This window comes from Suricata suricatta, chromosome 12 (assembly GCF_006229205.1).
Source record: "Suricata suricatta isolate VVHF042 chromosome 12, meerkat_22Aug2017_6uvM2_HiC, whole genome shotgun sequence".
Classification (NCBI taxonomy): domain Eukaryota; kingdom Metazoa; phylum Chordata; class Mammalia; order Carnivora; family Herpestidae; genus Suricata; species Suricata suricatta.
In genome coordinates this window covers 18,300,370-18,323,258 of record NC_043711.1, presented here as the reverse complement: position 1 = coordinate 18,323,258, position 22,889 = coordinate 18,300,370, and the positions used below count along the sequence as shown (strand labels likewise).

The 22,889-nt window shown below is 59.0% G+C and overlaps 1 protein-coding gene across 1 annotated transcript in view; it reads right to left on the bottom strand.

Annotated features, from left to right (window-relative positions):
- Positions 1–22,889, bottom strand: part of BSN (bassoon presynaptic cytomatrix protein) — a 95,407-nt gene that overhangs the window by 7,495 nt on the left and 65,023 nt on the right. The window contains exons 5-10 of the mRNA XM_029917873.1: positions 20,468–21,352; positions 12,997–13,443; positions 5,929–12,579; positions 1,580–3,656; positions 482–1,290; positions 251–350 (exon numbers count right to left, since the gene is read on the bottom strand). Coding sequence (XP_029773733.1) covers positions 251–350; positions 482–1,290; positions 1,580–3,656; positions 5,929–12,579; positions 12,997–13,443; positions 20,468–21,352 — 10,969 coding nt within the window. The remainder of the gene's footprint in view (positions 1–250; positions 351–481; positions 1,291–1,579; positions 3,657–5,928; positions 12,580–12,996; positions 13,444–20,467; positions 21,353–22,889) is intronic.

Genomic DNA, 22,889 nt, shown 5'->3' with positions numbered 1-22,889 from the left:
GTCCTGGCCCTGCACCTAGGTTCCCTAACCAAAGCTGACTGGGCCCAAAGTCCCCAGTGCTGGTGACCCCAACTGGCTCATTCTAACCCCTGTTTTGTCTCCTACTGCAAAGGTCTGCAACCCCCTGGGCACCTTCTCAGGGAGCAGTGCAGGTGGGCAGTGCAGGGGAGTTCAGGGCACCGGTGGGTGTAGGGAGAGGGCAGACCAGGAATGCTGGGCCATGGCTGATGGCACCAAAATATTAGCTCACCTGCAGGTCCAGGTCCTGGTGGGGGCTGGGCCTGAGAAGGCCTCCCCTGTTGGGGTGCTTTGGCTGTCCCTTTTGTGCCATTTGCCTGTTCTGCCCGTGGCTGCAACACAGAGTCCATAGCTCAGATACTGTCCATGGACTACCCATGCCCAACCTGGAACCAAGGGCACGTCCAAGCTGTGGCCACAGTATCTACCCTGGGTGGGATCCATGTGCTGGAGCCCTACTTACCGGTCCTGCTGGCTGGGTGCCTGTGGCTGTCGTGGGGCCTGGCTGAGCCTTCCCTGCTGGCTGGCTGGCAGCAGGGGCTGGGCCCCGGGTGGCTGGCTGGCCCTGTTGCTGCAGCCGAGCCTGCACCGGGGCCTGCTGAGGGGACTGTAGCCCGAGACTTTGCTGCTGCTGCTGCTGCTGCTGCTGCTGCTGCTGTGTCTGTGGCTGGCGTGATGCTGCTGCTGCGGGTGTCTGCCTGGATGGTGGCGGCTGTGATTGCTGTGGCCCAGGAGCTGCCTGCCGACCTTGTGACTGCGGCTGGGGTTCTGGCTTTGGCTGTGGTGCAGTGGGCCCCGAGTGGGCCTGCCGGGAGCCCTTCTTGCTGTCAGAGGCATGATGGTATGCTGACGGAGCACGGGATGGCTGGGAGTATTCAGCAGAGCTGGGGTACCCAGGCTGACCCTTCTTCTGCATGGCTGGGGCAGGGCTGGGCTGAGGGTGAGGCCGGGCCTCGTGGCGACCCAGATCCCGAGTGTGTGGTTTGGCAGCACGCCGGCCCGGCTCCTCGCCAGCATGGCGGCCTGAGTGCCGCCCATGGTCACCATGGTGCCGGTGTTCCTTGGCTGAGGTGTGGCGGCTCGGGCCACCCTCATCATGTGGCCACAGGCCCTCCTCGGGGGGCTCATCGTAGTCGTGGTAGCTGTGCCTGGCAGGGCCTCGCTTCTGGGAGGAGGAGGAGACTGCGTGGCCCCCGTGGTGCCTGAACCGGTCAGAGCGGGCATCCCGGGGCTTATCAAACCAGTCTGTCTCCTCCTGGCCCAGGTGATACGCTTCAGAGACCAAAAACAGAACACCATCAAACCCCAGCCTGGCCGCAGGGGGAGGCCCAGCTGAAGCCATGCAAGGAAACCAGAAAGTGGGCACCACAGCCATAAGCAATTAACACTAGGCCCCCCGCCCGCCCCCCCCCACAACCAGGACCAGAGCGAAGGTGGAACAGCCCACTGGATGAGGCACCAAGCCAGGCCCCCCTGGGACATCTCAGGGCCCAGGGCCCCATGGGCGGGCAGGCCCCCCAGGTGCTGAGCGGCTGCAGAAATCACCCCTGGCTGCCATTACCTTCGCTGTCGGAAACTACGCAGTGGGAGTCATCCAGGATGTAGCCCTCCTCACGCTTATATGTGTGGGCCCGCGGCCCATCCTTGACATGCTCCTGGACGTCAGGCATGGAGTGGCTGGAGCAGAACTGTGGGCAGGAGTCCCCAGGAGGGAGAGTGCCGCCAGCAGGGCGGGGCCGCCCCAAGGGGCTGACGGGGCTCTCCTCTTCAGATGCCTGGCTCCGCATGGGGGGCCGGGACCGGCCATGGGCCATGCTCAGGGACGAGGGCTTGGGGCCCGCTTTTTGAAGTCTCTCCACAGCTTCCCGTTCCCGCTCATATCCCTTGCCCCGGCTGCTGAAGTCATGGCTGGACAGTTTCTCCCCACTGTATGCAGATGCCACCCGGGACCGGCCACTCCCTCCATACATGCGGTCATCCTCCTCCACTGGGTCCCGGCTGGACACCCCATAGTACCTCTGCTGCTCATACACGTTCTTCTTGAGCCCATAGGTGATTTCGTCCTGGAACTTCCTGCCCCGAGAGGCTAGGCTGCTGCTGACTGTAGGGGAGGGGTAGGAGGCCAGGTCAGACTCCACATCCTTGGCCTCTTCGATAGGTGAGAACTTGGAGATCTTTTGCTCTATGCCCTGCTTCCGATGTTTGCTGCGTTTTGAGGAGATGGCAGCTGGTGCCAGGCTCTTGGAGGGATGCTTAGGCCCCATGGGACCTGGGCCATACTTCTCTGCTCGAGTCCCGTGTCTGTAGTCACTGTCACTATAGTAGTGGGCACTGGCTGGTCTGCCATTGCTCTCCAGACTCCGGTGATGGCCACTCTTCCCACGGGGATCGTAAGAGTCCTCCTCAGATTCCTCCTCCCCTCTGGTGTAGCAGCAGGGCAATGCAGTCCCCTCAAGGATGCCGGGTTCTCCCGGCTCTTTCCCTGGACGCCTGCTGCTGCTTGGCCCCAGCGGCTCCAGTTGCTGGCTATCAGGGACAGTGGAGGTGCTGTCCTTGGTCAGCTCACTGATGTCGTCAATCATCACATAGTTTCGAGGGACATTCTGCTCTAGGCTGGTGTAATGGGAGTCAGAGGGGTAGGTGGAGACTGAGCTCAGGCTCACACTGCTACGGTCACCGGCCCGGGGCAGCTCAGCAGCCTTGCCTTGCTCATAGCTGCTGCTTACTGCTGGGCCACTATAGCTGGTTTCAGGTGGGGCTGAAGACATGGCCACGACTGGGCTGGCGATCACCTCATAGTTAGTGGGTACCTTCTGTTCCAAGTCAGCTAATGACGTCTGGCGTGGCTTCTGGTGGGGGGCACGGCTGTCAGCTGGGACTGGGAAAAGAGTGCTCTGGGTGGTTGGCATGGGTGTTTGGGCTGTATAATGGCCTGTGGGACGGAAAGCCTGCTGGCTTGGCAGGCTAGGCTCAGTCGGGTAACTGGTACCAGGAGGAAAGGCAGGTGCCGGGTATGTGCCGGGGCCAGGGTAGGTGGGTGGTTGGTGGGCTGGGAATCCATTCTGAGTTGGCCCACCACTGCCTGCAGTGTACTGTGGGGCTGGAGGTGGGAATCGGGGCTGTTGGAAGGCAGTGGGGACAGAGGGGGTGGCAGGAGCAGTGGCGGTGACAGGGAAGTCTGCATACTGGCCAGCAGGAGTGGCACAGCCCTGGAGCCGCAGCTGGTTGAGCTCGCTGTCTGACAAGTAGTCACGATGCTCACCGAGACCACGCAAGGGTGGGTAGTCACGGCCACCTCGGTCTTTGGCCAAAGACTCTTTACGCTGTGTGATACCCAGCTCCAGGTACTTGAGCTTGGCGTCAATCTCCTTCTCCTCCTCGTCCAGCTCTGCTTGCTTCTTGCGCAGCTTGGTGGACTCATGCTCCACCAGCCGCAGGTCCCGGTCCAGCTCCCGGAGCAGGCTGGCCTTGGTGGCAGGGACAGCGGTGGGCCCCGCCAGCCCATGCTGCAGCAGGCTGGCTGCATACAGCTGTGGGGGGGCCTGGCCAGCCAGGGGCAGGTGAGCCTCCTCTGGAGGGGGGCTGGGCAGTGTCCGCTTCACCTTGCGGACCAGGCCGTTGGGTGGCAGCGCCGACACCTGAGACAGAGGGAAGGGCGGGCAGCACTGAGACCCAAGGTGTGGGTGACTTGGTGGGGCAAAAGGTAGAAGAGCCCTGGCTTGGGTCAGGGCAGAGGCTGGGCTCCATACAGTTGGTGCTCTGATTCACCAGGCAGCCTTGAGGCCTGCCTTGCGGTGGGGCCCCCCCACCCCGCCCCCACCCACTGGTGGTGATCATCACTGGCCTGTGATCAGTTGACAGGCCTTCTCCCTCCCAGCCCTCTGGGCAGCAGGGGAGGGGTGGAATAGATGCCCCTCTGTGCTGGTCTCCAGGACTGGCCTGCCTCTGAGAACTTCTAGCACACAGTGGCCCTGAGAACCGTGCCCATGTCCAGTGGGCTCGCCACCCTCTGTCTCCCACTGAGTGTCCTGAGGTGAGGAGAGTACAGTCTGGCTCTGGTTTTAAGTCTAGCAGCTGGTGAGGACCAAGGGCAGTAGAGGGCCATGGACAGGAAGGGAGTGGTCCCTGGGTGCCCACCAGCCTCCCCAGAGGGTCATGGAAAGGGGCACATGCTGACTGTATGTCAGCTACTTCAGGCTCTGGGTCTTTTCCTGCCCCCTGCCCTACTCCTTTTTTAAGTGACATGCAGCTCAGCCGCCTGTCCACCTTCTTCTCCCAGCTGCCCTCCATCACCCTCTGCCAAACTCTCTGGACTGTGCTCTGGGCCTGGCCCCCAGCTACCCTACAGGGCCTCCCACCTCTGGCTGTGTTGCTTCCTGGTCCAGGCTCCCTGAGGCTGCCCTCGGTGCAGCTCTCTTCACCTGCCCTTTACATTACCTGAAGGTCCACATCACTGGAAGGCGATGGAAGGTTTACCCTGGGTCCTTTGTCTCTAGTTCCTAGCCTTCCCAGAGTGCCCTAGGACTTTGGGCTTTTATGGATCACCCAAATCCCCAAAATACACCAGAGCCTGACATTGGGCTTCTTACTTTTTACCTTGCCAAGGAACTACATAAAAACCTCCCACCCACACTCACCATCTGTCACAAAGGAAATGATAGTGTGCCCCAGAGCCTCAGAACAATGGGTAGGCATTTAACGACACATTTCACTTTTTGAACTCCTCACTCTATTGTTCATCTTTTGTTATTGTGGCTGTACCCCATGAGGGCCCATCATGGCATGGCACCGTACTGCGGGCCCATGGAACTTCTGTGCCCACCCTGGCCTGGAGCCAGGATGGCCTGCCTCTCTGGCCTGTGCTCCCTGCCAGCCCAGACTCCTGATTCACCCCCACACTCTCAAGCCTGCACACCCCAGGGCTCTCTGTTACCCCAGCTCATCACCTCTACCACCCCACCTCGAAGCCCCACCCTCTCCTCTCTGTATCACACCCAGAAAACATACCTCCGAATGGCTCTGGTTCCTACCCCTTTTCCCCAGGGCCACTGTGCAGTCTTCCCTTCAGTTCATCTACCCACATTCTGCCCAAGAAACTTTCCATCTTGCCTGTCTCACCTTGCCCAAAACCTCTAGAAGTCCAAGGGCCTACAAGAAAAGCCCATGCTCTTTAGCCTGGTACTCAAAATCCTTGACAGAAGGCCCTTGCAACTCCTATCTTACCCTGCACTGCAATCCACAGCACGCCACCTTGCTCAGTCCCAGGGCATCCTTAGCAACTAAAGCCACAGGCAAGGGCATGTTGATGCTCCAGGGTTCCCTGCCTAGGGGAGCATACCTGGAGCAGACTTACTGAGGGCCAGATAGGGGCAGGGGACAAGATGAGACCAAGAGATGTTGCAGCCCATTGGGATGGACCTTGAATGCTCAACCAAGGGCCTTGGGCTTCCTGTGGAGCCATGGAAGCCCGGCCATGGCTGGGGAGTAGGGAGCAGCCCAGCCAGGTCCATGTTACTGATTTTCTAAGGAAATATCCACAGTAGAGGTTTGGAATGGGAGGGGCCTAGACTTGGGGCAGTGTGGGTGGCGGGGACAAGGCAGGGACTGGACCAGATATGGGCTGTGAAGAGGCAGTGCTGAGGAGAGGCTCAGGTTGCTAGCAGTGTCTGGATGGGTGGCTGTGGGGGCCAGTGTGTGAGTCTGTATTTGCCCAGATGTCCTTGCCAGGCTGCTGGCTCCATCCACCAGGTGTGCATCCGGGAAGGTCCAGTCCTCATCCTCAGCTCCTGCCTCTGGGCCTCTGGAGCTGGAGGTGACTCCACCCCCACCCCAGGAGAAACCCCTCCCTATGGGGCCCCCAGGCTAGACAGAGACCCCTGTCCCACCCTGGACCAGCCCCTGTGCCCATACCTGGCTACCCAGTCCCCCCTGGTGCTGGTAGAGGGAGAACCTCTCTTTGGTAGACTCCTCGGCGGTGGGGCTGAGGGGCTTAGGGTCGGACAAGGACCGCTGCAGGGTCTTCATGGGGCGAGGCAGCGTCTGCTGGCGGAGAGCGCTGTCAGCGGTGAAGTGCTTCTGGGGACTCACGTGAGCCTTGTTCAGCCTCTCACTGGAAGCAAAGGAGGTGTCCAGGAGCCGGTGTGGGGACAGGGGTGAGACCGGTGAGTAGAGGACCTGGGGAGACTTAGGAGGCTGGCGGCTCATGAGCTGTGACAGGGACTCCGGGGGCAGCTGAGCCTGGTACCCAATCTCCAGGGGATCTGGCTTCTTTTTTTCGAATCTGCCAAGGGGCCCTGGGGTGACGATCTGGATGCCAGGCAGGTAGGGACTGATGGCGGTTGGCCCCACAAGCTGCGGCCCAACCACACCCTGGGCCTGCCCCTCGGGCTCCGTCTGGCAGGCCAGGCTCTCCCCGCGCCCAGTCTTCTCTGGCGCCGAGATGTACCTGACGATCTCCACCTTGGGGTCGACAGCGGCTGTGATGTGGATGGCTGGAGAGACTCTGGGCAGCTGGTCAGGTTCTGTCTGCACAGAGCAGTCACTGATGGTCTGGATGCCCACGCTGCTCATGGCCCTTGCAGCAGCAGTCGCAGGGGACGACGAGGCAGCAGCATCATGCTTGCTGTCGGAGCCGGAATCTGAGTGGCGAGAGAGCCTCGACCGGCGGCGGCGCACTGGCTGCTCCCACTCAGCACTGTCCTCGTCGTCCGTCTGCACGCTGCAGTCTGTGCTCCGCCGCACCCGGCGCCGCCGGGTCAGGAGGTAGCGGCCCTCCCCATCCTCGTCGTCTGTCTGCACGCTGCTGTCTGCAATCCTCCTTACCGTGCAGGGCTCGGGCCCCGACTCTGGCTCGCAGGCATCCCGCAGGCGAGGCATAGAGTGCCGCTTCTTGATGCCGCTGCGGCCTGCCTCCCATGGCTCCTCCGTCTGCAGTGACATGTCCGAGGCAGAGCTGGGGAGGCCCCGATGCAGCCCGGGCTCCCGAGGCTGCCCAGGCCCCTCCGGCCCTGCCACAGCGATGAAAGTGGTGTGGGTCAGGGGTGGCCAGTACTGGCCATTCTGAGCCAGCTCCGCAGCGGCTTGGGGAGGCCCTCGGCCAGGTGCTTCGCAGGCCACAGGGAAGGGGGCCTTCTGTCGCTGCTTCTGTTCCTCTAGCTGCTGTTGCAGCTGCTGCTGCAGCTGCTGAATCTGCTCCAGCTGCAAGCGCTGCTGTGCCAGCTGCTCCCGCTGCAAGGCGAACTGGGCCTGCCGCTCCTCCTGTTGCTGCTGCAGCACATGGTGCTTAATGGTCTGCAGCTCCTGCAGCTCGCGCTGTACCAGGAGCTGCTCTTCCTCACGGTGCCGCTGCAGCTCCACCCGCTCCCGCTCCAGCTCCTCCTGCAGCCGCAGCTGCCGCAGCTTCTCCAGCTCCACCCGCTCCCGCTCCAGCTGCAGCAACTGCTCCTGCTGTTTCCGCTGTCGCTCCTCCTGCGCAGCTTCCTCCTTCTCCAGCCCTGGCCGGCTGAGGACCCCGCTGCCGCCCCCTGGAGCAGCATCTACGGGTGGCTTCTGTCCGGCAGGAGGGGCTGAGGCTGGGGCTGGGGCTGCTACAGCCTCCTTGACGGTAGCAGGGGTGGCTGTGGAAAGAGGCTCTTCCCGAACTGCCCCTGCTGGCAGCTCTGGCCTTGGTGGACCCCCAGCACCCACGGCCTTAGCAGCAGAAGGTTTCCCCAGGTAGACAGGGCCCTCAGCAGGTGGAATGCTGGGAGCAGCGGGGAATCTACTTGGTGCAGGATATCGGTACAGCCCTGTGGGCCCAAGAGGTATCCGGGGGGCAATCACAGGCATGCGTGTCAGGCTGGTGAGCGGCACGGCTGTGACCCCACCAGACATGTAAGGCCTGTACATGCCACGGCGCACCATGGGCCGCAGTACTGAGGCGGGCTGGGTGGTTATGGGCAGTGTTGCAGCAATTGGAGTGTTGATAGTTGAGTAGATCATGCCGTCAGCTGCACGCACAGTGGCTGTGGATGGCAGCAGCTGTCTCACTGCTGTTCCCTGGCCTACTGTAGGCCTGTACTGGGCCAGGTTCCCGGGACTTGGGTGGCCCTCTGGGAAGGTGGGGTTCCCAAGGAGGCCGGGTCTGAGGGGAGCCAGACCTTGGGGGGCACTGAGCCCAGGCCCAGGCTGGGGTTGATACTGCATGAGGTCAGGGCCACCACCACCACTGCCATGCCGCCCTCCATACTGGTCCATGGAGTTGAGGGCAGCACACATGCGGCTGATCTCACGGGCAGTGGTAGCACTGTACTGGGCCAAACTGGCCTCCTGGAAGCCAGCTGCATCTCCCCGTGGGCCATACCTGTGGTCTGAGTAGATGTTTGACACTGAACTGTAGCGCCTCATGGGAAGTGGGTGAGTCAAAACGTCTGTGGGATGACGCAGGTCTGTGTACGAGCCATACTGCAAGCCCTGCCCAAGGTAGCGTCCATCCACAAAGCCCAGGCTGTAGGAGTGCTTCAGCGAGCTGAGATCCACAGCCGAGTCTCGTCCCGGGCCCTGGAAGAGCTGCCCAATCCTGTGGGCATGGTAGTTGAGGCTAGCCTCAGCCAAATTGGTGTCAGACATGGAAGAGTAGAGCCTGCCATGAAGGCCCTGTGGGTAGGGCCTCTGCTCCTCTTGGGGCCCAGGCCCCACTACCCCCTGTGCCCGGTAGGTGGCGGGCTCGGGAGGCTCAGGGTCCCGGGGACTGTAGAAGGGACCGCTGCTCTGGCCAGGTAGGGCAACGTCTGACACACTCTTCTCAGGAGCACTAGGGGTGGGGTGGAAGGTGCCTGTGCAGCTACTGCCAAAGGGGAACTTGTAGACCATGTCACAGCATGCCATCTGGCTCTCAGGCCTCATCCCAGTGAGGTCCAGGGCACCTGCAGGTTCCTCTGGGAGCAGTGTGGTCACAGTGCCTGCCGTGCCCTCTCCCATCTGCACCACCACTGTGTGTGGCTTCCTGGCACCTGGAGCAGCGTGTGACCGCAGCTCTGTGGGGGCAGCCCGGTAGGGTTCAGCACCAGGCTCTGGCACTGGGCCTGATTTGAGGCCAACACTCTGCGCACTGCCCATCTGAGTGATTAAAACGTCCCTTCTGGCCAGAGGTGCTACTACCTGGTTGGGCAGGTTATACCTGGCAAACTTGGCCTCTCTAGGTCTTCCACGGGGCCCACCTCGGTACGGGGCTGTCTGGACTGCCTGCTCTACCTGCTTGACCTGGGCCAGACACACAGGGCTACCCGCACCCTGGCCAAAGTCAAGCCGGCTCTGGAAGGGGTCTCCATAGACCACAGGCTGCTTTTGCTGAGCCATGAGCACAGATGAGGCCATGGTGATGCTCACGGTGGTGGCGGTGCTGAGGAAGGCATGGGTCTGCTCCTGGGCATTGAGGTTGATGACCAAAGGTTGCACAGCAGTCGACTGCCGTCCTGGAATTGGATCCAGGGCAAGGCCATACTTCCTTGCTTCCGCGGCAAGAGAGGTCAGGTCCATGCCCTGGTCAGTAAGGATGATGGGAGTAGGCTTGACAGCTGTGCGAAGGTCTACCACGGCACTGCCCGGAGGTCTAGGGCCTGGCTCCACCCTAGACGTTCCAGGGACAGAGGAGATCCGGCACAGGGAGATGTTCTCAGCAGGGAGGGTACCCCAGCCATAGACTGCCAAGGGCCCATCTGTGCCAGCACTGGGTGCCCGTGGGAAGCCAGGCGGCCCAGGTGGCTCTGGGGGCAGCTGGGACACACTCGGAGGTATTGTCTGGCTATAGCTGTGGGTGGTGGGCTGGGTGTCAGTGGGCGAACACACTGGGGAGGTGGAGGCACTGGCATGTACCATCCTGGTCTGGCTGGAGGCATCTGATGCCAGGGTGATGACCATGAAGGGGGCCTCCTGAGCGGGCTGCTGCCACACCAGGTGAGGTGTGCTGGGTCGGTGTGGTGTTTGTGTGCCCTGAGCCACCATGGGTGTTGGGGTCGCGGCACCAGGGCTCCGAGGCATGTCCGAGGCAAGGGTTGGGCTTGGCGTCTGTGTAGAGAACTCGGCTGTGGCCCTGGGACCCAGCTTGCCAGGGGAGAATGTGGGACTCTCTGAGGGAGAAGATGGAGAGAGAGGTGGGCTGGAGCCTGCGAAGTAGGAATACCCCCGGGAGGCCTTGGGGGGGCCACTCTCGCCATCACTCACACTCAGGGGCTTGTCTCTGGCAGCCCGTCCGCTGGCAGTGGGGCCACTGAGGGCCTGGGGTAGCTCCTCAGTTTGGGACCCATAGCTTGCAGTGGCTGGGCTCTGTCCATAGCTGTGGCCTACAGCAGACGGTGAAGGGCTACGCTCAGAGCCTGCAGGGGAGGTTGGAGTCATATAACCTCGTGACAGGCCGGCTGGACAAGGAGCCACGGCTGTGGTGGCTGGGGTGCCAGGGCCCTGGGAAAAGGATATGCCTACCTCCTTGGAGGCAGAGCTGGGGGAGGCAGGAGAGCTGTGAAGCTTGAGGGGGTCCTGAGGCTCCTTTGCAAAATGCTGAGTAACACGGACATCGGGAATGACTCGGCCACCACTGCTATCTGAGGAGGTGGAGGTGGAGAAGGACACAGGGGCAGCGAGCTGGGTGGGACTGGTACCAGGGGTGAGTGGGCCGCCATTTTGCTTCATTGGGTCCATGTACGCACTGTCGGCATTCAGAAACTGTTTCTCCTTCTTCTTATCCTCCACGAAGGCCAAGTCCCGGGAGGAGGCCTGCCGCATGCGGGCAATGCTCTGTGATGTCTGAAGGATCTCCTCATACACGGCTGCCCCCAGGCTGGCTGGTGTACCCTCAGAGGCAGGCTGTGCAGCCCTGCCATAGTCCTGGTCTGGGGTGTCCTGGTACTCAAAGGTGCCCTGGCTCCGGGCGCCAGTGGGCTGAGAGGGGCCACCTGCCACCTGGCCCTGTTGCCGCTGGAGCAGCTCGGCCTTGCGCATCATCTCCTCATAGGCCTCCTCGGCGCTCTTGAGGGGCCGGCCGGAGCTGGGAGTGGTGGAGCTGCCTGAGGGCGGCTCAGTTGGCGAGTAGAGGGACATGAAGGTGGGCAGGTTGTACTCACTGCCTGACTTGTAGAGCCGGGTGGGACCACCATCCAGAGCTTCAGCCTCTGAGTCGAGGGAAGGGGAAGGCGAGTACTCGGAGCAGGAGGAACGATGCAGCTCCTCCATTTCAGCCGCCTGCCTTAGCTCCTCAGTTGGGGAGGCATCCTCGATGGGTGACAGGTTGCTTGGGGGGGTCTTGGAGCGCTCGCGCCGCCGCTGGGCCCGCAGTTCTTCCTTGTCTCGCCGTGTCTTGCGGGCCGTGCTGCGGATACGCTGCTGTTCCACCTCCCGCATCTTCTCCTGCTCCCGCAGCAGCTCCTCCTCCTCCCGCAGCTCCTCCTCCTCCGAGGAGTCCTCGATGGTGGGCAGCAGGGGCCCATGTGAACGGTGCCGGGCCTTGCGCTGCTGCTTTGCTTCTTCTAGTCGCTGCCGGCGGCTGGGGCTGCTGTCGCTGTCCTCCTCCAGGGAGGACAGGGAGGTGGGAGAGGTGCCCGAAGTGTAGCTGGGTGTGGAAGCAGGCAGCGTGGAGGAGTGCTCCCCGCGAGAGCGGTCCTCCGGGGAGCCTGTCAGGCTCTCCATTTCCAACTCCGGCTCCCGCTCCAGGCTGGCATCGGGACCTTGGCCCAGGTCCAGCTCGTGGCCATAGCTGCCTGTGCTATTGAGCTCAATGGTCTTGAAGCGGCGGAGCCCCCCCTGCAGGGCCCCAGTGCCATCACTAGCCTCGGCTGGGCCTCCCTCGGAGAGCAGTTCCTCATAGCCTGTGGTGGCGTTGTGAGGCAGACGTCTCTTGGGCAGTGCCGTTGGGTCTTGGCTGGGCTCAGGCCGGGACCTGGGGCCACTCTTCTGGGCACCATGTTTGGCCAGGCCATGCCCAGAAGTGGTGACGTCATCCTCTTCCAGGTTGTCTTCCTCGGCGCTCATCTCCAATATCTGCCGTCGCATGAACTCTTCATCGGTCAATTCTGCTGCCCGGGCTGGGGGCTGGGGTGGGAGAGGGGACAGGCCACCCTCACTGCTGTCCTCCACGTAGTCATGCCTCAACTGGCTGCCAAAGTCATCTGATGACTCGGCTGTGTCCTGCTGCTCCCTCTGGCGCTTCCACTCCAGAGAGTCTTCCTCTTCCTCCAAGATATCCTCCAGCTCCTCATCGGAGTCGTAGGCCTCAGGCATGATGGACAAGGAGTGGGGCCTCTGTTTCTGCTCCTCACCACTGCTCCTGGGTGGCTTACTCTGCTCACCCCGGGGGGCTGGGCCCTGGGCCTCCAGTGAAGGCCGCATGCTGCTCCCCACCTTGTGGAGCTCTGAGGGGCTGGGTGGGCGAGGCCCTGTCACCCCTGCGCTGTCCAGCTGCTCCACCTCCTGCTGTACAACTCCTGTGATCTCGCTCTGGGAGCTGGAGATGCCATCAGAGGAATAGCCTGTGTCACTGAGGCTCTGTGGGCTCCGAGACAGGTCCTGAGAATAAGGCTTGCCTGCCAACTCCTGCAGCAGGGTAAAAAGCAGATGCTGACTCTCCATGGCAGACAGCTCACTAGGGAAGCCTATCCCTCTCGGTCAATCCCAGGGTCCTGAGGAAGGGGCCCTCCACCTCCCAGGGGATTGGGATCCACCCCCCCCCATTTTTCTGGTCTTGAAAACCCCAAGAAGCCCTAGATTCTGAAAGAGAAGATTTATTAGATCTAATGGTAGCAATATCCACTCAAGCATTCAACCAGGTGCCAGACATAGGGCCAGCCTATGACACATAGGCTCCAGGCCCACTAGGGCCTCATCTAGGCATCCCTTACCTCCTCTATGGCTCCCAAGGACCCGCCCCAGGCCGACGTCCCAAAGAACCAAGCCCTTCTCTAGACCATCCCACCTGAGAGCTAAGGGCCCTAGGAAGTGAATGGGACTGACCTCTGCTTCCCCACCCTTGGGGGCTTCTGAAACAGCCTTGACAACAGGCGTGGCAGGTTCAGTCCTCCGGGCCCCCGTCTTTGCTTTAGGAGTCCCAGGGGGCAGAGTAGTCTCTGGAGGTGGTTTTGGCCCAGGCTCAGCTTTAGCTGGGATTCCTGTCTTCTTTTCCTGGGCACTGCTCAGGGTCCTGCTGGGTTCAGAAGCCTTGAGGGGCTTGGCCTGGGGACTAGCCTTGGTGGGCAGGGGACTGGCCTTGGCAGGCAGGGGGCCTGATGGCTGGCCCAGCCCCTGTGGCCCTTTCTGCTTCGGAGGGGCCGCTCCAGTTGCATGGAGAGGGGCCCCTGAGGGGGGCTGCTGTGAGGTGGGCAGCGGCAGGTGGGTCGGCTCTCCCAGGCTGCCCTCTAGTAGCCGCTTAGTTTGGCAGTTCAGACACAGCCACTCGGTTTTCTGTAAGGAAATGGGAGGAGAGGGGGCTGATGAAAATCACAAAGACACCGCAGTATACTCAGAGTATCTCTGTGACTATTTCTGTAACCATAGCAGGAGACAGTCTTCTAAAGCATGACCCCAAAGGCACAAGGAGAAAATGACTGATAGATTTATTGCCCCCAAATGACAGATTTCCCCATCCTTCAGAGTTCAAATGATAAACCAAAAAGAAGGGTCCCTTCTTTACTCCACAGAGAGCTTTTGCACCTGGCCAGAAAAGGAGACCTGCAGGGGAGGGGAGGCTACAGGTAGCACATGAGTCTGGAGAGGAGGGGAAGCTGGTGCAGCATCCAGCAGCCCAGAGCCCGTGCAAACCAGGAGTGGCCTCAGACAGGGAGTGCCTCCTGGGTGCCTGGCCCCTTGTTGGTCTCCTCGCCCTCAGGCCTCAGACACCATCCTCCCCATATGCTTCCCAAGTAAGGGCTGCACTGGGAGGCCGCAGGATCCTGGGGCCAGGGTAGGCTGTCTGGGAGAGCCCGCTGGGATGATGGAGGCAAGCAGTCCCCTCTGCTTACATCCCCCAGCCCAAGTCACCTTGTTCAGCGCCAGCAAAGAGGTTCAGGTTGGAGTTTCCTCCTGCCTCCAGGGTTCTGATGAGGACTATGTGTGCTGGCACTTAGGGCAAGGGCCCTGCTTCCTCCAGATCTGGATGCAGACCGAACACTCAACCATCAGTCCAGTACTCTGAGTAATCCCCTCTGTCAGGCTCAGTGCTGGGGTCTGGAGACACAGCCATGACTAAGACAGACACAGGGGCTGGCATGTAGCCTTCCTGGAGCCCACAGCCCCAAACTGGTCATCCAAGTATGACGTGAATATCAGTGGTAAAGTTCCTAGAACACCAGAAACCAAGTCTACTTCCCCCAACTTCAGCTGTCTGCATAGGAGTGAGGTCTGAGCATCCCAGGCCCTGAATAGGTGATTTGTGCAGCAGGTCAGAGACTGACAGGGGCATGTCTCCCAGAAACTTCCTCCAGAGTCAGGGCTCTTCCTTGGTAAGACTTGAAGCCCCACCCTGGCCCACAGAGTGAGGTGGGAAAGGGGATAACCACACACTCATGCCTGCTCTCATTCTGGGGGAGGGGGCAGAGCCTCAGCACTCTGACCTTCCTGGTGCGCCTCCTTTCAGGCGTCCAGACACTCAGGCTTGGCCACTGGGATGGGCCATTGTGGTTCAACACACAGGATCACAGAGCCAGGAGACAGGGCAATGAGGTAGACCATGGTCCTCACCCGCCCAAAGTGGGCTGACAGCCTTGGCACCCTTACTTCACACACTGCCCTGTCCCTATGTCAGACCCTGGCACATGTGGCAGATCCTTGGCATAGTAACCCCAGAGTGCCTGCCCACAGCCTGGTATCCTCAGGTCACCATGGCAGATCCCATATCAATGATGCTGCCCTGGTTTCCTGCCCAAAGGGCTACATATGACGTCTCTACCCTGGGCCCCAGCAGAGGCCAGACCAGGCAGGAGGCAGGCCCTTGGTGTGTGTAAGGGATAGGCCCGATCCACAGGCTTGTTCCTCAGAGCCTTGAGACTGCTTTCTGAGACTGGAGCTTGGACTCTGCCCTGAGGCCCAATCCCACACACAGGCCCTAAGCAGGAGGCCCAGCTACGGAGGGTGACCCTTCCGAGGTCCTACATCTACTCACCCTGTTCCCTGGCCCTAGCACCACTACCAACTCCCTTTGACTTTATCTGATCCTCTATGTATCGCTGACACAAACCCCTATGAAGCAATGGGTACTGACTACTTGGTGGGTCTTGGGCTCACTTGGCTTGGTCACCACTAGAGGTGCCTAGGAAGAATGCCTCGCAGGCCGAGCCCAAGCCCTGAGATCAGGCCTGGAAGAGCACAGAGGCTCAGCCTGACCTCAGAGCCCATGTGCCTCTAATATCACCTAGGGACACAGTGGAAATCCCCCCATGTCCAAGAGGGCTGTGACATGAAAAAAGATCATGGAGAGGTAAGGGACATGTAGGCAGAAGCCAAGAGAGCTCTGGAAATGAGAAAAGCCCCAGGATCAGCAAGATGGGGTTAGGATCTGGGCCCAGACAGGGGCTGGTCTATGGCAACACTGTTCTGACTCCACTCAGGGGCCCTGCACACAGCCATTCCCGCTTAGGCTTCTCGAAGTCAGGTCATCTGCCCTGGCTCACCTCAGGGGCTTGGCAAACCTCTGACCCCTGCCTCTGGCATGCAGACCTCACCCCAGAAGCAACAGTCCCAATGAAGCAAGGGCACCTTGGAAAGATGTTCTAGATGGAGGAGGCAGACCTAATGCCAAGGGCTCAAAGCCAGCCTGTGCAGTGGTCTGCTTACCTGAGCCCAGAGGCCCAGCCCTCAGCAGAGTATGTCGCTTATGGTCACATGCTCCCCAGGGTTTTGTTCCTTCCCACGCTTATTCATGGAGACAGCCAGGCTGCAGAAGGGGCTGCCCAGTTGGGCCTCTTGCTCCTGGCTCTGCTATAGCAGGCGGCCAGGGAAGGAGGGAAGGCAGGAAGGGGGAGGCATGTGAGGTAAGGGCTAAAAATAAACACCTGACCTGGCTGCTGGAGGCCCCTCCCCAGCTCTCTGGAGGTGGGGGGAGAAGGGTGCAGGCACTGGGGCCTGTAGGGGTGGAGTCTGAGGAGAGCTGGCACAGACCTAAGTGTCTGGGGAATGGGGATGGGGTAGGAGGCTGGCCATGAGGAGGTTCGGTGCCTGGGGGCTAGAGCACAGGTCCTGAGTTCTTTATTCACTCAGTTCTTCTTTTTTTTTTTTTTAATGTTTTTTAAAAATTTATTCTTGAGAAAGACAGAGCATGTTCAGGGGAGGAGCGGAGAAAGAGGGAGACACAGAACCCAAAGCAGGCTCCAGGCTCTGAGCTGTCAGCATAGAGCCCAACGCAGGGCTCAAATTCACCAACCATGAGATCGTGATCTGAGCTGAAGTCGGGCACCTAACCGACTGAGCCACCCAGGCACCCCTTTATTCACTCAGTTCTCATCTCTGCCCCCCACAGCATGCCTCCCCTCACCCTGCCCCTGCTCATTCATTCCATCTTTCCTCTTATTCTTTCATGTACCCATTCATGTTTATTCCCTCATTCATTCATTTACCTGTACACCCTCTCTTATACTCTCCCACCCCTACCCCCAGCCAGCCCCAGGGAGCTGGTACCTGCTTCCCCTTTGCCTGACCCCTTGGCAAGTGGGCAGGGGATGATCTGGGACCTAGGAATGGACAGTGGTATGCTTGATAACCACTTCTGCCTTGCCTCCCTCTGTCCAGTTCCTTTCTGGGGGCAGGAAGGTAGGAATGCCCCAGGTAAGCACCACCTAATGGTGGGAGGTGGGGTCAGGGGAAGGAGAAGTGAATTGTCTGAGAGTTTGTGGAGTACCCCACAGGTGGATGAGCCCTGCTGCCTTCCAGGACCATTGGCTACTGTGCCTCAAGGACCAAGGTTGCCCAGTGAGGCCGCAATGCATGTTGGGCATCCTTCTTGCACTGCCTGCCATCATCTAAATGACCCTGCAGAATGCAATCTCTTTGTATGTGGAGCTGGCCTATGTCAGTCTGATCACATGACACCGGCCTGACCAACACCCCATGGTCAGCTACTGGGCCCAACATACCCCCAGCCTCTCTGCCAGATGAGGGGCAGTAGATGAGAAATCCAGAGAAAGGATGTCTAGACATAAAGGGCCCAACAGGCATGTCCAGACCCTGGACTACAGACATAGCCATCACTGGTGCCGCTGTTCTCCTGATGCTACGACCCTGCCCCACCCTGTCTCTGGACATGCTTAAGCTTCTCCTTTTTGGGCCTCTACCTCTGATAAGAGGAATCCTCTCTGATATCCCCAACATGTGCCTTGCTGGCTGGGCTGTGCTCTCCTCATGCTCCAATACCAGAAGTGTCCATTCCCCATGGGGCATCCTTCATGAGACTGGTGTCTTGCACTGGCCACAGGATTGGTTCACACCCACATAGTCGGGGGCCAGTGGAGACTCTCTTCCCTGCACAGAGACTCCCTGTTAGGACACTCTGGTTCCAATCTGGCTGTGTGCCGGACCTTGCATAAGTATCTGAAGCGTGGCATCTCAACTAGTTCTCCCAGAAACCTAAGAGGGAGTGCTCTCACCCCCATTCTACATGGAAGAGACAGGACTCTGTGAAACCACTGTCGCCAGAGGCAGCTGCTGGCCTCTCACCTGGTGCCCCCGATGCAGCCCCCGCCCCGACATAAGCCCAGCCCAGCCCTGCATATCACAAGTGCCAGGCCCTTTGCCCAGGAAGGCCTGACTTCTCAAGGGTATGGCTGGTATTTTGGCAATTCTAATAAGATCAGAAACTGTTGGTATTACTATAACATTTCCAATTCCACTAATTTCTGCACAAACTCTGTTTTGAACTGAAAGCCAATTAAAAATTACACCAGTGGGTACTATTATCCTTCAAAAGACAAATAGGTAAAAAATTTGGAATCAACAACTCTTAATTATGAAATGACTCACTAAATAGCATTATGGTCTTTTTTTTTTTCCCAGAGGGAATTTCTGAGAGAAAAGGGATCTAGTTTTACTGCTTCCTTCATTGTATGCTCTAAACTCCCTGTCCAGGAAGAAGGTAGGAGGTTTTACAGCTCCCAGATGTTGAGGAAAATCCCCAACCTGACAGCCCAGACAGTTGGCTCTCATCTCAGATGGGGCCACAGCAGGTCTGATGGGGCTGTGGGGAGCTGGCAGTAGGCCTGCCCTGGTCCATCCCTCCCTCAAGCCTCCAGCCTACATGCAGACAGGGTCCCTGTGCCTCACACTGTGCACAGAGACAGCACGGTCATCCCGAGCCTGGCAGGCTGGCCTCGGTTAGCAAGGTGCGGGCGAGACAGCAGGTCTCTCACACAAAGTAGATCACAGAGAAGCACACAATTGCTCTGAATGTCAAGTGGCCATTTGATGAGTTGAGATCAAAGATGGTCCATGGCCTGGTTACAGTGAAGAGAAGCAACAATGGTACTGGGAACCACAGGAGGGGGGCATCATGGCTGCCCACCCACACCTTCCCCAGGACCCCTCTGGGGATACCTGCATTGATAAGCAGAGCCATGAGGAGAAAGGAGTTGGAGAAGCTGGACTGCCCTCTGATTGCTATTAGGAGCAAGAGGCCCTGGGTTGGGGAGGAGCTAAGAACCAGGACACCCAGAAGCTCTGCTGTCAGGCCCATGGAACCCATCAAATCCTGGGATGATAAGGGTGATTCTGGCCAAGGAGGTGGCAGTAGGGCAGGACCTGGAGACAGCAGGACGCAGAGGGGGGTAGGGCAGGGGGCGATGTTGGCTATCAAGAAGCAGAAGCTCCGGGACCCAGGAAGGTGACAACCAAGTGGCTAAGGAGAGGCTTGGATCAGAATCCAGATGCTCATCCAAGAGTCAGCATGTGACTGAGACATGTTTGGGCAGAATCAGCACTTCCCCTGGCCTGGCTCGGGGGTTGCTGGAGGAGCTGTCAGGAACATTTACACTCTTGGACAGAGATGGTTTTCCTCTTTGTGCATGTCTTGCTGAGTGAGGAAATGTGGGCCAGGAGGTCTCTCAGGGACAAGGGTCCCCCAGGCCACACCAGCTCAGCAATCCAACAGGGCTCACAGTCCCTCAGGATCAGGGTGCCCCATGCAGCTGACAGCATGTGTGCGCCTGGCAGTCTCTGGACTGGACTCCTCTGGCTCTCTGGTGGCCCCTTGGTGGCCCCTCTCCACCCTAGTCAGCCAGGTCAACTGTCCTCCAGTGAGCCACTGGATCTAAGGCTTGAGAGGTGGCAGTATGGGGCCTTGAGGGCCACATGGGCATCATGTGAGGAGGTCACTTTTCTTGCTTAGAGCTGCTCTTTCTGCATGTTGGAAAATATGGCCTATGACAGCCAAAGCAGTCTTCCTTACCATGGTGGGCTGCCCCAATGGAGGCCTGACTCAAAGCAACTCAGAACTCCCCTGCCCCACCATTGACCATGTATGGCTCAGCCTAGGATCCCCAAGGGCTCAGGTGGCTGCCCTTGTCCAGGAGGAAGGGCTTTGGCTTGACCCTATCCTGCTGTCACATAGTTGGGGGTGTATCTGCCTGTCAAGATGAGCCAATCACTCATCTTGGCCCTAAGGGCACTCCAAGGTAGGGGCTCACTTGGATGGCCCTGGGGGCAGGGCAGAGTGAGTAAGGGGAGGAGCAGAAGCAGCCTCCAGGCCCAGGCTCATTCTGCTGCCCACATACCTCTGTACCTTCTGAGCCTGCCAGGCTGGGCTCCAACCTCTTTTCTATCCAGCTCTGCATAGTGCCCAGAACCCTTCCCTGGAGCAAGGATGCAGAGAGACAGGCCCTAACCCCAGAACTCTCTCAAACTTCCCTAAGGGAAAGAAGAACATCTCTGAGCATCCTCACAAGCAGCCCCAGGGAGAACCAGGCCCAGGCAAAGGAAAATATGTGGTCCAACGACTGGCTTTGACAAATAGGCATCAATACCATGACCTCAGAGGAGGAGATGGAGGGAGGATACCACCTGGCTGGGCTGGAGCCTGGGCAATGGGGCACAGTCCTGTGCCTAACAGCCCTTCAACCCCGTGTGTGGGTCATAGACTGAGGGCGGGGTGGGACCTCAGGTTCTCCCCACCTGAGCAGGGGAAGTTGGCATCTTCCATCGAGGCCATGCCCAGGATAGCTGGGAATGAGGAGGCCAGTTCTGGGTGTCCTGAGCCTGGCTACCGTTATGACTGGCCTCAGAGCACCAGTTAGCCAGTCAGAGGCAGTGGGCACCATTACCCCTCCACTGTGCCAGTTAGTTTTCTGAGGGGAACAACAAGCCTGGGGCAGGGACAGAAAAGTCAGTATAGCCCCTCTGTAGCTGTGTAGAGGCCCTACAACTGCTGAAGACCTGGTTCTCTGCAGCCCTTCGTGGCTCCCATGCCTCCCAGTCCCCCTATTACTTCAGGTCTTGGTGCAGCTCTTACCTCTACCAGGTGAGGTGTTGGGTTGAAGCCACACAGGTTGCACACCTGCAGCTTGCAGGTGGTGCAGGTGTTATAGTTGGCTGGGCCCTTGCTGCCCACGTTGAGCTCAGCTTGGCACAGTGGGCAGGTGGCCCTTTCCTTCGGCGTGGTCTTTGGCTTGGCAGTAGCCTTGGTTGCTGCCTGGTGTTCCGCTCTGCCATGCTTTGGACTGGATGTTCCCCCAGTTCTTGCCAGGGCTCCAGGGCCCGATCCAGGACCTGGTCTGGCTCCAGGCTCAGTTTTGGCTCCAGGTGCTGGCCCAGGCCCAGGCCCTGAGCCTGAGGGTCTCGGGCCAGCCTCCTTGCTGGCATCACTGAAGACAATCTTAGGTGGCCCTTTGCTGGGGGCCACTTGGCCCTGGGGCTCAGCCTCAGGCTGCACAGACATGAGGGTACTTGCTTGGGTCAGCAGTGATGCTCCAAGGCCGAAGAGCTTCCCAGTGAGGCCCTCCTGGGTCTGCTCAGCAGCACCAGGCCCAGAGGGCACTGTGGTGGCACTTTTGGCCAGGGCCTCTCCTGCAGGTGGCCTGGAATCCGTTGTGGAAGGCTTGATGGGGAGAGGGGGCTGAGGAGACGCCCTCCCCACCTCTGGAGGGGCAGCTGCTTGGGCAGGCCCCGGCACTGAGGTGGCCCTGGCTGTCTCAGCCTGGCGGAGGCCTGGCTGTGGTGCCCCCGGGCCCTGTGATCTCTCTTGCTCTGGCTTCCCCAGGGGCTGTTTGGCTGGGGACTGGGCAGGAGACAGGGCCGGGGAGTGCAGCTGCTGCTGGCTCTTGGAGCGAGGCGCAGTGGTCATGTCCATCCCCAGAGCCCTCTGCATCTGGCAGTTCAGACAGAGCCACTCCTTCACCTGAGGAGGAAGTATCATGGTCATTGAGGTGGTCGAGACTGAGAGTGTCCATAGCTCAGGCCACTGTGGGCCTCCCAGCAGCCAGGGCCAGCTCCTAACATGGGCAGGAGCAGCAAGCACCACTCAGGTGTTTCTGGAATGCCAGGAGGCAGAGCTGACTGAGCTGATGGCATGCCCTGACCTCTGGGAGCTGCCAGCTGCCTGGAGCAGAACAGGGGCAGTTACCCACACTCCTCACCCCCCAACCACTGATCTGCTGCCTGCCAGACCCTCTTGCTCAAGAGTCTTCCCCACCACCCACTGGTTACCTCTGATCTCTGTATATTATTCCATCTCCACTCCCTGCCTCACCAATGACCCCTGAAGCCTCCAGTTGGTCACTCTCCTTCCCCAGTTGCCCCCTTTGGACCATTTCTACACAGCAGCCAGAGTGATCTTTTAAATCAAAAAGAGAAGGATGACCTTAGTATAGTGCCTGGTATGCAACAGATATTCAATTAAAACCTTGCAAAATGAATAAATAAGTGAAAAGTAATAGGAGGGAGAGGGAGGCATAGAAAAGAAAAGAAGCTGGAGCACCTCGGTGGTTCAGTCAGTTAAGCATCCAACTTCGGCTTAGGCCATGATGTCACAGTTCATGAGTTTGAGCCCCACATCAGGCTCTGTGCTGACCGCTCAGAACCTGGAGCCTGTTTCTAATTCTGTGTCTTCCTTTCTCTCTGCTCCTCCCCTGCTCGATCCTTCTCTCTCTCTCTCTCTCTCTCTCTCTCTCTCTCTCTCTGTCTCTCTTCTCTCTCTCTCTCTCTCACAAATAAGCATTAAAAAAAAAAAAAGAAAAGAAAAGAAACCATGATCCCTGTCCTGGAGGAGCTTAGAGTCTAGCTGAGGACACAAATACATATGAACAATCTCGAGAGCAAAATAATGCAATGTAAGTGATGATGTAAGCAGAATGAAAAACTCTTTTTTTTTTCCTCAAGCAAGACACATTTTTTAAGAAAATGGGATAATCTGTGCCTCAAAACAAAAAGTCATGTGCTGCTATTTATGTGATGGACATGATGGACATGTACTTTCTCTCTACATCAACCCCTCCCTGAATAAAGTGAATGCGTGACTCAGGTTGGGCCAATCACTAGTTTCAGCAAGGGGTGCAGGGACGGGTATGTGACCTTGCAAACAAGGCTGATCAGGGCCCTTGCTAAATGAACAATAGGGGAGAGAGAGGGTTTTTTTTCTTTTGGCATTACTCATAGAGGAAAGTAGCCTTAGAGTGGTCAGCAGCGCTCTTTCCCCACATGCAGCGAGATGCTGAGGATGACATCAATAGACAGTCAGAATCGGACCAAGGTAAGAAGAGAGAAGCAGATGTGATGAGTTCATTTAATTCCCTGGATTCAGCTATGCCTCAAGGCTGCTCTTGGACTTTTAGGTGTATGAGCTAATATTTTTTCCTCCAAAAAATCTACATACAAATCAGAGTTACAGGCTCAAATCCCTTAGTGAATTCCCATCATGAATGCCATGGGAACTCCCC